Source organism: Stegastes partitus, unplaced genomic scaffold (assembly GCF_000690725.1).
Source record: "Stegastes partitus isolate 25-593 unplaced genomic scaffold, Stegastes_partitus-1.0.2 Scaffold545, whole genome shotgun sequence".
In the NCBI taxonomy this organism is placed as follows: Eukaryota; Metazoa; Chordata; class Actinopteri; family Pomacentridae; genus Stegastes; species Stegastes partitus.
In genome coordinates this window covers 218560-231290 of record NW_007578276.1, presented here as the reverse complement: position 1 = coordinate 231290, position 12731 = coordinate 218560, and the positions used below count along the sequence as shown (strand labels likewise).

Below are 12731 nucleotides of genomic sequence, written 5' to 3'. Positions count from 1 at the left end.
ATTCACAATAGAACAGAAATAGAGCTAAAAACCCAAAGCCAGTCACTGCAGATCTGCTCAGGTCTTTCGTAAAAGAGTCGCTGCTTTCCAGATTTACGACAATTTGTTCCAACAGATTCTGGAGTTTAGGCAAAGCCTACACCTTCAGCTATTAATTACGCAAGAAGATTTAGTGTCTAATTAAGGAACTGGAATGTCTCCTGATTAGCCACAGAGGACTGGGAAAAAAGGGAGGACAAGAATCAGCAGAACACCACAATCCCAACACGGCACTCGCTGTTCTGGGCCGCGTTAGGCTGTTTAACTGGCAAATAAAAATTAGGAAGACGTGATTATGGGGTCACCACAAGTAGACATAAATGAGATTCCAGTTGTAGGTTATAGTCTGGAACCATACATCAGGTTCTGAGCTACAACAACAGCTTATGGATGTGATTTCGATAAAGATTTAACGGCACGTTCATGCCTCTGTCACGCGTGTTAAAACTGCATCCATGCTGGAGAACACGCCAAGTCAACAAGGCGCATGAATAGAAAAAAAGCGCCGCGGAACTGTTGCTCATTATTCGAGCAGGCCGCAGCTTGTCGAGACGGTGAGAAACGAACGCAGTGTCATTTCTGCCGACGAAGTCTTATTTAACTCATCGAAAATTATCCCCTTTGCTCTAAGGCTGATACATAAAGGAGTGGCAGGAGGGAGACCCACCGTGACACAACAGCACTGACATGATATCAAGTCACACGTCTGACGAATGATTAAGGATTTTACAATGTGAAGGGAGGATCGGTTTAATATCTCATGGAGTAACGGTGACGCTTTAAAATAATCACACATTTAAAAAAAAAAAAAAAAGAAAATTCAGTGTGGCCTCCTCTCTATCAGGTGTCATGAAAGTGTGGTTTTAATCCCGCAGACAGACAGACAGACAGACAGACAAACAAATGAGCCACACGGAGAGCATACCTCCACCTCAGAATTACAAGATCTGATTGAAGAAATGATAATAAAAAAAAAACTATTCAGCTGAGTCCAGGTTCGCCTCGTCTTGCCTCGACTTGCGCCGAGTCGAGCGTTTCCACCGTGTGTGGAGGCTGAAAGCAAACGTGACCTTTGATTTTAAATTAAACTACAGCAGGGTGACTTTACGCAAGGTTAAAAGGACCGTAACGCTGTCAGGAGCTGAGCTGACTTCCAGCAGCTACTGAAAAAAAAAAAAAAATCATGCAGTCAGCAGTCTTGTGACCAGCTGTCATGCTCTAGATGTTTTAGATTAGATATTAACATTAAAAAAAGTTTAATAATCTTTCATGAGTAATCCTTATGCAATATATTAAGCAAGCTTTATTTTTCCTAATGGTTTCCATGCATAATATCCTTATAATACTGTTATTAGTCTTTTAATATTCTCCTTTATCTGAGCATAGCTTCAACATTCAATAAGCATGAAATCTGTCTTTGATTCTGGGAATTAGATGGAACAATGGGGAGTTCAGTATTAATACAGTTGAAGAAAAAAAAGCGCATTGTGCTCAGCTGCAGACAAAGAAAGAGAGCCGGGACAGTGCAAACAAAGTCAGAGTCCAAAAAGTACAAAAAGGATTTGCACATCCAAATCACTGGGACCGGTCAAACTCTTCATCAACTTATTACCAACAGATGAGCAAGTAGCAGCAAACGAGAAAAGACTATGTAGAGTATGTATGCAATTACATCATCTTCAAGGTGCTCTGACAGGAAGCGGTATGGGTGTTGTTTCAGCCTTTATCGTCTCTCTACCACAGTTCATACCAACCACTGGAGATGCCCGAGTTTATAGACCAAAAACAGAATACAAACAACGACAGGATACGGGGGGAAATCAGATGCTGCAATTCATTTCGGGCCTGCTAGTCTGCCAAGGAAGCAGCAGATGACTCAGAAAAAAGAAATGAAAACACAGGATGCCACGCTAAGACACAATAACTGTTGCATGGATTTACTTGACTACCTTACGCCGGAGGTATTCAGCATTTCTGAAGGTCGTGAAATAGTTTTCTGTACGGGCCTCCTCCGGGCAGCTTTGTCATGTGACAAATTGTGTAAAAGGCAAAAGCAAAGTCACCCAGGACGGCTCCGTTCCCTGAAGGCACCACAAACCTGGATCGTGTTTTTGAAACCGTTAGGGGTCTCAAAACAGTAAAGGCAGGAGGGGGAAAAAAAAAAACCTGAGGGCAAATATCTTCATGGTCGCGACCTGGCAGCCTTTTTACTGCTCTTGGTTCGGGTGGCGAGATACAAAGGAATTCAACGAAACTGAGCCGACATGCAGATCTAAATGAGCACCAAAACTGCACTGTACTGCACCGCCTAATTAGCTTAAATGCAGCCTTAACTGCAGCTCCCCTCCCACCACGGCGCAAAGTACGTTCGCTCGGTGCCAGAAAATTACCAAACACGCACAGGAGCAAATAAATAGACTGGTGCTGGAGGAAAATTGCCTCGGCGTTGGGTGTTCTGCCAGCAGAAAAATAGAGCCTTCAGACACCAATTTTAAACTAACAAGAGGAGAGGCCTGATGGGAAATGGGCAAAACGTGGCTCCGGCTAACACGCAGGAATACACGGAGGCGACCAGGAATACTTCTACGTACGTATTTGAGTCCTGACTGGAGACCTACAGACACAGATCAGGAAAAATCTGAATGCTTGACGCCTCCAGTGAGGAGATAATGTGTCTCTGTGATGCTGTGGGGGTCACTTTACTGGTTTGGTTAAACTATAAAGTCAAAAGTTGTGCTGTTTGATCACCTTTATCCAATTAGGAAGCATCATGATGGTGGTGTTCTCTTCAGGACGGCCATAGTGGTCACTGAACGGTGAAAATGAGGCCTTCACGGTCACTCGATCTCAACCCAATGGAAACCCAAACAGAGAGGTTGGACATAAGACAACACTCCACCACCACCAGATGACGGGATATCACTGCAGTAGGTTTCCAGAGACTTGGAGGATCAATGCCAAGGTGTACCAAAGGGCAAGTGGTGACCCCGACACCTTACTAAGAAGACAATCCCTTTGGAAAAGTGGTTCAAGGAACATCACTAAATCACCACCTCTGTACGTAAATATACAGGTGGGTGAAGTCTCCACATAGTCATTTGAGGATACACTAGTTGGCGTTGGCTTTTCCTTCATCACCTGCCTGTATCTGGTGTGTCAAATATCTGTAATAAACCAGAGGTGTATGTGCCACCACATCCGTCAACAAACCTTCTGGATCTTCTGTGTCCCGCTTAACAAAACCTTGATCAGACTGACGATTATTAATCATATTTCAAGAAGTGAATGGAGCACCGCCAACAGCAAAACCACTCCAGGGCTACACGAGATAAAAACACAACATGGCAGCTTGATAGATGAGCTAATTAGAGCCGTCCATTAACGACATAACTCACATCGCCAACAAGGTGCAGCTTCTGTCAGCCGTGACACTCGCCAGGACGGGCATCCTTAAAGAGAGAGGGGAGGCTCGCGGTACCGCTGCTAAAGATCACAGCAGTCAGCCTTCGAAACGACCAAACAACTTCTGAGGGCTGTTGAATCAACTGTTCTCTGGCACCGTCTCAACAAAAACCGAATATGATAAGGCTCACAATGGGGAGTTTATTGTACGGCTGGCGGATTGGATTACATGAAGTAGGTATTCTGGTTTCTGGTGTTTCAGTGTACATTATAAACACAGGACTGTAAAACAAACACGTGTTTCAGGCCGGTATTAGTCTAAGAATTGGCCTACAAACCTTCTTTGTACTGTTTGTTGGTTAACTGTATTGTTTACTGTTATTTACACACAGACAACAAAGACAGGTTGGATAGACAGAACCTGCACCTTCATTTCCTTCAATTACTAAAGTATTTGACTGAATTAAAGCTCAATAGACGGTGCCGTCTTTCTCTCATTGAGAGCCAGGAAATATCTTGGCAGCGCGTCGCACACTCTGTACGGCCTATTTATGAGATTCTGACACCTTAACTGCTGCATCTCATCTGCCAATGGAAAGACTGCAGCCGGCCAAGATTGGCCGCGCTTAATATTTAATGTCTTAGTTCAGAATCGTCTTGCTCCGGAGAGAAACGCGAGGGGTGGCTGTTAGATCTCACAGGTGCTTTGGGCTTTTCGCAAGAGTGTGAGAAATCCTGCACAAGACGAGAAGCGCCGAGCGTGAAGCTCTCCGGGACGAAGCAGACGTCAACATCTCACCAGCGACGTCTGAAAACGCATCTTTTCTTCTGCATGTTGCCCTTTGAAGACAACAAATGTACAAATGAATTATTAGAAATCCTATGATGAACTACACATCATACTGGGGACGCTACAGGGGATCTATTGAATCATTAAGACCCCATTTACACATAGAAAAAATGGTGATATTTCAATGGGCCTTTGGTTTAAATGAAGCTACAAGTTCAACGATCATGTCTGAAAACTCCGGCCAAAGTGGAGATTTGGAAAAACTCCGTCTTTGCATGTAGACAGGAGGAGACGGAGTTTGACGTCACAGTGTGCGATAAAAGCGTCATCAGTGTGCGACCATGTTTAGAGTTTGGTTACGTCCATATACTTGGACTGACATGTTTATAGTCAATATTTTCAAGTATTTTACTTGTTTTGTACTGTCGGTCCAAACAAACCACCCTTGCGCCGTTATCTCTGAACTAGAAGTTCTCGTTGTTGTGTTTTTTTCCCAGGATTCTGATTGGCTAGCGTGGCTTTATGCTTCTCGTTACACTGCCCCCTACAGGTTTGGCAGCTTATAGCAGCTCTTAACGACGGGTTTGTGTAGATCTGGTGCGAACGATGTTATTTTTGAAAACGTAGATCCGTTTTTGTGACCACCCGGCTACGTCCTGTCCGACATAGAAATAAAACTGAAATAAAATTCTGCTCCAAGTACAAACTGAGCATGTGCACTGTGTTGTTCCACTCTGCAGACTTTCTCTAAGCGATAACCAGCTCCACGGCAACATCTGTCGAGAAAATAATCCCCATTCAAAGGCTGATATGCTGTAAGCAAAGATCTGCTTCGGTTTCATGCATGCAGTTAACCTGCTAACCTAAAATAGGCCAAGGAGACAAAGGTCTGCTACTCTTCTTACAAAGAGACTGTGAGAATGGAAAAGCTGCAATACTTCAGAGGTTGTATAGGTTTGACAGCTTTATCATCAATCTATAAAAGTGCTCATGCTATAGAAAAATTGGAACAATGCAGATTTAAAAGCACAATTTGATACTAAAATGACCAAAAGAGCAGCACAAAGATCCCTTAAAGCATCACAGTGTCATACAGTGTTTATTTTCTAACATTTTACTATTAATATTTTTACATTTTTGTCAGATATATTACTGATATTTATTTGTTTTGCTCATTTTTTTGTGAGATATATTTGACACTTTTGGCACACGTCACATAACTGTCGTGTGGAGAAGCAAAAGCATTTACAGATAATACAACGACTAATGTTATTCTGAGGAAATCTACGACGTGAGAAGGAAATCGGTTCCAAAAAAAAAGCACGTATTTGCGCAAGACTTGAGCAGCGACACAGAGAGAACACTTCGGTATCAGCTTCCAACAGGTTAAACCGCTCATACATTGATTTGCCGCGGCCAAAACAAAGACACAAGTGTGCAGTAAATACCAGAGGAGGTGATATTTTGACCCGGCCCTGATTAGACGTCTTGCTGAAGTTTGGTTAGAGTTAATGATTAAACGAGGAGATTTAAAAGAAGCTGAGGGACATGTGACAGCTTTGCATCACTTGCTTTTTTTTTTTAATCGACCGCGAGTGAGCTCATGGACGGTTAAAAATATCAGTGAACACACCAGAAACGTGAGTTCATCGCTAGCTTTAGATAAAAAAGTTGGATTTCTCTTTAATTTTAACACAATAGTTTTGAAACAACTTCAACATTAGGCTCAATATATAATATATTTAAAGCTTCTTTTGCTTTTAAAGATAATGCTAACGCTATTTTAAAAAAAAAAGGTAATTAAAAAGTAAAAGTTGAATAACCGTGCAATATACAAATGGAGACATCGGTAGAATAGAAGATCGTGGTGGCCCGGATGCCTGTCAGCATTCCTTCTCTCTCATTAGTCTGCTGCAGACTTGTAAACAAGTTGGATTTAGCTTTGTGTAAATGTTAATATCAATATGGGACATTCACAGGACGTCTCAGCTGCTCTTGGGCCATGAGAAAGTGCTCCTAGTGACCGTGTGGGTCCAGGAGCCAAAAGTGGTGCTTCTCCAGTCGAAATAAAGGTTAGAGCCCTAAATTTTGAGAGAAAGACAATTTACAGCGGGACTGAGGCACCGCGGACACAGAATACTGATGAAGCTCAGCAGAACCCGAGTAAAAAGCAGAACCGAAGATCAGAGGTGAACATCAAGGACACTATGAGATACTTTTACCAGGTACATCTTATGGGCCTTATGGTGGCGTCTCATCCTGGATTAACCATCTGAGTGTCCGTTATGCCGATTGTGTGTCACAGGAAACACTTTTTATGCATAAATACAGCTTGTGTAACACCTAAAGGCATCCAGAGCACAGCAGGTATAGTGACGGCCTAAAGTACAGAGTGTGGGTTTACTATGGCAATATTTAAAATAAGAAATTAAGATGATCTATTCCAAATGCACATCTTGAGTTCAGGGTTTACACATATTTGAAGAGTTTATTTGCAAAAACAGAGAAGTCCATCTTCACAAACCTTCACCAAACCCACTTTTCCATCAATCACACTTAAGTTATCTCTATTTTTGTCATTTCTACTGAGTCCAATCCACTCGACTTCGATATTATCTCAAGCCAACGACAAAAAAAAAGTTTTCCGAACAAAAATGGAGTTATCTGTTTATTTTTTGCAACTGAACTCTTCATTTCCTTTTTTTCCCCTAAACCCTCTGCTGTGTTTTTTTTTCTCTTTCATCATCAGATATCAACAAGCTTTCAAGGCAGTCAAGTATTTTTAAGCGCATGGCGCGAAGTTTGCTTAACAGAGCAGAGTCAATATTAATAGAGTGCTATTTAAGCCCAGGTTTATACACGGAGCAGCCACGGGGTCAATGATTGACCAGGCTTTGGTGGGTGTCAATAAAAAAAACAAAACTATGTCAAGATCTGAGGATCTCGCAATTGTTAACCGGGTTTGATAGAACGTTCTGAAAGCCATAACATTCTTCACCTTTAACGTGAAACTGCCGGGAAGACATTTTATTACATCCATTAAGCCGCAGCCATTTACCGAGCAGCAGAGGTAGAGTGACTAACATTCCTATTCTGAGTGCTATTGTTACAGCGCGGGCTGTTTTTCCTTCGTATTCCCTGGACTGTCCTGTCATGCTAAAAATATGTCATCTCATCATGATTTAACTGTCCAAAGACATCCTCCAAAAAAACAGTCTAACTGCCCCAAAAACCCCCCACACAGAGGTAACAAAAACTCAGCAAAGCCTCTTCGATTTATTTCCACAACAGCTCCTTCTTTCTCGCTCAGGTGTGGGCACGAGTGAACACAACGCTGAGGATTTGAGGAATTAAATAATGAATGGGGTTTATTTTTCTTCTTCTTCTTTCAAACAAAAGAGCAAATCTATAGACGGCCGGCCTTATCTGAAAAACGCAAAACTAACTTCTCCTCTCGCACGAGTCGACCACGCTGACACGAATACACAACGGAGCGATTAGTAATCAAACAATGTCGGCTCAGGAACGAGTTACCACTGGTCTACATCTGAAAGGAGCTCGAGCTCGTTTATTTGGTGCACAAATATTGACAGTCTACAGTATCAGAGGGTTTTTATTAAACTGAAATAAGTAAATAATAAAACTGACCTCAGACAAAGAAATAACTTTACTTCATCCTTCTTGCTAGACCTGTGCATCGCTGGTGGTTTTATCTGATAAGAAGCAACTGCAGTTTGGATTTTTTTTAAACTAGTGAATGTGGAAATGTTTTTTATTATTAGCAGGTAAAAAATTAAAGGATTAGTCAGTATAAGATTAACATACAGTGTTTATTACTTTTCCTTTTTTTGCATATATGATTCAAGTAAGTAAAAAAGATGCCAGAATTTTTAGAAATACGCTAACTTACCAAGAACTTCTTCTCTTCATTTGAGAGATTAGTACAGAAGGTATTTAGTGAGGTATTTTTCCCCAAGTACTAGTGAGATGCTAGAATACAATTCAGGAAGGATAACCTGATTTAAAGTGTCGAATGTGTATCACAGAAAGGATTTAACGACTCTGGAAAGACATTCAGATCATTGCGAGTTAGACACTACCCTGTAAAACATGAATTTAGTGGAATCAACCAACTACTTTATGTTAAAATGTAAATTAAACTTATTTTTTTTCTTGTTTTCAGGCCACTTGAGAAGTTCACCTCACGTCTGGTGATGAGTTTGAGTTAAATCGACTGATTAAATAAACAATAATCAAAACGTTTGCTGCCAGTAATGTGTCTCTACCAACATTTTTGTTTCTGTCTATAATCGTGGTTAGCAGTGAATCGTCTTTATACGCTGATAACTTACTAAAATGAAGTCGACAGAAGCTATAAATGTAAATGCAAAGCGAAGCTGTGTGTAGAATCTGTCAGTGTGACTGAACAGATGTTGATTTCAATTAATATCTTAACTTTGATGGACTTCTAAATTCAGAAATCAGCTCTGAGCCAATCATCCAGTTAACTCAGTGTTTAAGGCAGCAGGGGAACCTATGATTTGTAGTTGAAACTATCACTATTACAATGATTATGATAAAAGTCGATCTACTGGGAGCTCGTATGTAAAGGCCTGATGGAGGAGAACTAAGCCAGGTTCAGCTGGTCCTCTGCACTCCTTGCAGAGTCCGGCTGCCAAAGCGCCGAGACGAATCGGTAGTCTGGACATGGCCGACTGTGCTTTTCCTGAACAGCCGCTGAGAGCAGTGGTTACACACAAAGTTTCCAAAGTCTTGACCTCAGCGTGACGTGGAGCTCGACGGGTAAATTGGAATCAGCTTTAGTGTCGGCGCTGCTCTGGAACGGCAGAAAAACGTCGGTGGATGAAAATAAAAGATGCTGTAAGTTATGTGATACGATCACAGAGAAGACTCATGAGCAGTTGTCCCATCACAATGTGAAGAACCCTCCTATTATCTGTTTAACATCTTTAAACAAGTCATTAACATCATTTTTCTGTTCTACTTAAAGGACTATTTATACATAAACTTGGGTAACAATTTGAATCATGATATTTTCTGGAGGTTTAAATCGCTGGAGTCAAACTGAACCCAAGGAGATGTCATTAAATGTGACGGTAATAGCAGGGAAAAGGCAAATAAACTTTTCTTTATCTGCTTGATACTTTACTCTGATTTAAGGGTTGTTGGTGGAGTTTTTTCGAAAGACACAGAGTCTGTTGAGCTTCTCGTGTGCATGAGTAAACGAACAAGGAATAGGTGAGAAATAAAAAGAAAGTTATACAGAAACACAAATAGAAGTCAACACCACCAAACGCTGGAAGTGCAAAGCCGGATCCGGATGCAGCGGAGCAAAAAAAAACATTTTGGATGCCTTTGCCAGTGTTGCACCATCTGAGAAAGTCCAACCTGACGCTTTTTTTCAGGTTTTTCAAACATGTATTCCATTTGTCTGGCTGCATATGTACTATTAAATCACCCGAGAAGGATCAGTTCTGTCATGTTATAACACATACTGCATAAAATATGACAATATGGTGCAGTCCTACGAATGGTTAGCTTAAAAAAACAGACAAAAAAGGAGGAAATTAGCTGATATCCACATATTGATATTGGCTTAGCCCAGTGTCATGATGGAAACTAGATTAAAAAAGACTTCTGCATTTGAGTATTAACACATATTGTGGACACCTCACTAATGATGGTAAGATGCTAATTAGTGGTTTATTATCCATTTTTTTGGTCACATTTCTACCTGCTAGCTGAAGTTATTCTACCCACAGGTTGCCCCAGGCTGTCTGTCTGATGACACATCACACAGTTTATGTTAATGGGTCCACTAGCGCCTCTCTGGGGGCAGTTAATGCCCCAGGGGTGGGGGGGTGAGAGGGGGTGGGCACTACTCGTGGCCTATTCAAACAAGCCACAGAAAATAGATAGCAGTGTTTTTCAGCTGCCAGGGGAGTCTAGCAAACTGGTCTGACCGGTGTGCATGCAGCTGCTCAGGAGTGTAAAAAATAAAAAGTAAAAGCTCCTCACCTTCAGCTCGAGGAGACCAGAGTGAAGGACGCAGTGGGCATCCGCGTCCACTCAACTCCTAAAACTACCCACGCGAATTACACGTGAATGACAGTTTAAAGGGGGCAGGACGCCTCCACGACCCCCCACGCAGGCGGGACCAGCATCAGAAAGTGACAAACAACGAGAGGAGTGAAGTTACCTTTAGAGTACAACGATCTGGGAGAATTGAGGTCGAGGTCCCCGCTGAAAAGGGAGATAAAGTCAGAGGGCATCGCAATCCCTCAGCCGGGAGGAAACCGGACACCCTCGGTCGCTCGGACGGCGGCGCGTCGCTCAACTCTCTGGTTCTCTCGGTCGACGGACAGAAAAGCTCAAAACTCGTCTGGTCGCGGCCGCGGAGGAGTAACTTGAGTGCGTCGCCGGAGCTGCTCGAACCGCCTGCTGTCACTCGGTGCCCCTCGGTCCGCCTACAGCGCATGTTTGTTGTCAGCGGACGACCCGAGCGGCTCGCGCTGGGAGCCACGCCCACTCCGGTGACGCAACACGTACGAGCTGCGTCGAATTATTTATGATGCGCATCGCGAGGCGGCCGCGCGCGAGCTGTCCGGGGGTCGGTTCCACTCTTTGTATTAGTTTGTTCATTTTCAGTCCCTACTCATCAGTTGTGGCATGTTGTTACTATCAAACAAACAAACAAACTGTTACTCTGAAATGAACATGATAATTAAACAAATCCAGAATTAGATACATTAAAAATTCAATAAATGAAAAAACGAGAAGTCCCTTAAACTCTGCCTAGACACATTTTGAGTTATATTACTACAATATTTAATTTGATTATTTTTTAAAAATTATTTATTTATTATTTAACTAATGTCATTTATTTATATTTAATTTTTTGTTTAAAAAATATATATTTTTAAAAAATACATGCATGGACATCACATTTTGGGTTATATTACCACAGTAGTTAATTTTATTTATTTATTTAATATTTCATTACTGTCATTTATTTTTATTTTTAATTTTTTGTTATTTAAAAAAATATTTTTTTATCTATTTTAAAAAATATATATATACATCATCATATAGACATCACATTTTCTTTATTTTTTCTTTTTTTTTTTGATCAGATCAAATAGCAAAGAGAATTTTTAAAAAAATGCATATCAAACAAGAGCTCGGGGCTTAAGAGGTTAAAAATAAATAAAAGTTGTCCTTCGAAAAATGTCATTTAAGAAAAAAACCCCAACTATTTATATAATTACGATTTATTTTTATATTTACTGCCTGGTTTATTAACTCAGTTAGGTAATTCATAGATACATATAATAAAGGCCTTTATTATATATATATATGGCCATGAGTATATAAGCAATAAATAGCAAATATTGCAATATAATGTGCTGTACATTACAATGTTTTTAATGGAATATTTATTTATTTGTTTGTTATTATAGAATAAAATGACATCCCATGATTTGTATAATTATTTATTTTCATATTTATTGCCTAATTTATTAACTTTGTGAGTTATTTCATTGTCATATCTATCTATCTATCTATCTATCTATCTATCTATCTATCTATCTATCTATCTATCTATCTATCTAGTCAAGTGAAGTAGCCTTCATGTATAACACATTTAAATCAACAGCAGTTACGGCAAAGTGCTTTTATTTTCATGTGTATTTCAGTTGATCTATTCATGAGAAATCTAAAACTCACGCTACCTCTTGAGAACAACTAAGTCGAATTCACAATCAGCGGTTTTGTCATTTCAAGGCCATGAAAATACAAGTAATGTGATTTCCAACATAGTTTAATCTGAAATTGAGATTGATGGTGCTGGGGTGGCAAACAAAGCTTCAGTAGCAGGGAGACGGTCCACCTGTAGCTCTGTTGAAGCCGACATGTTCCATTTATCCACCAGTCGCAAGGCTGATGCACAGAGACGGACGAGTATTCACGTCCTTCTTCTTCTTCTTCTATGAATTCTGACCACATACATGCAGTAACGTGATATCTTGTTGCATATTATAACATCCACAGGCAGCATGTGTCTTCAGGAGTGTTTTTATCAGTTCGATTTAATCTTTAATGTTTGTCCTCTCACATTTTGTTATCATTCCCTTGGAGCAACCTTGGCCTTGTTTCATATTTAATAACTGTAATAAATCATATGCTATAATCGCTGCATTGAATGTTACTTGGCTGCTTCTTTGTTCTTACCCAACGTTTACCTAAATTTAACATGTTAATGAATGTGCTGCTATCTACGACTGGTTAGTGCATTACATTACAGCTGAATCTGAACCGTTTTTATGAGGTTCAGGAATACCGATTTTATGTAACATAAGCTTAAGATTTAAGTCACGGAAACACACATTTATTAAACAAAATATACTGCATCCTAAATACAACGCCTTGTTGCATAATTTCCTCAGTTTGTACTATCAGCTTATCGCACACAGGTGAC

The 12731-nt window shown here is 40.6% G+C and overlaps 1 protein-coding gene across 1 annotated transcript in view; it reads right to left on the bottom strand.

Moving 5' to 3' along the window:
• Window positions 1-10724, bottom strand: part of kars1 (lysyl-tRNA synthetase 1) — a 48411-nt gene extending 37687 nt beyond the window's left edge. The window contains exon 1 of the mRNA XM_008288180.1: window positions 10452-10724. Coding sequence (XP_008286402.1) covers window positions 10452-10524 — 73 coding nt within the window. The 5' untranslated portion in view covers window positions 10525-10724. The remainder of the gene's footprint in view (window positions 1-10451) is intronic.
• Window positions 10725-12731: the final 2007 nt, after the last annotated feature.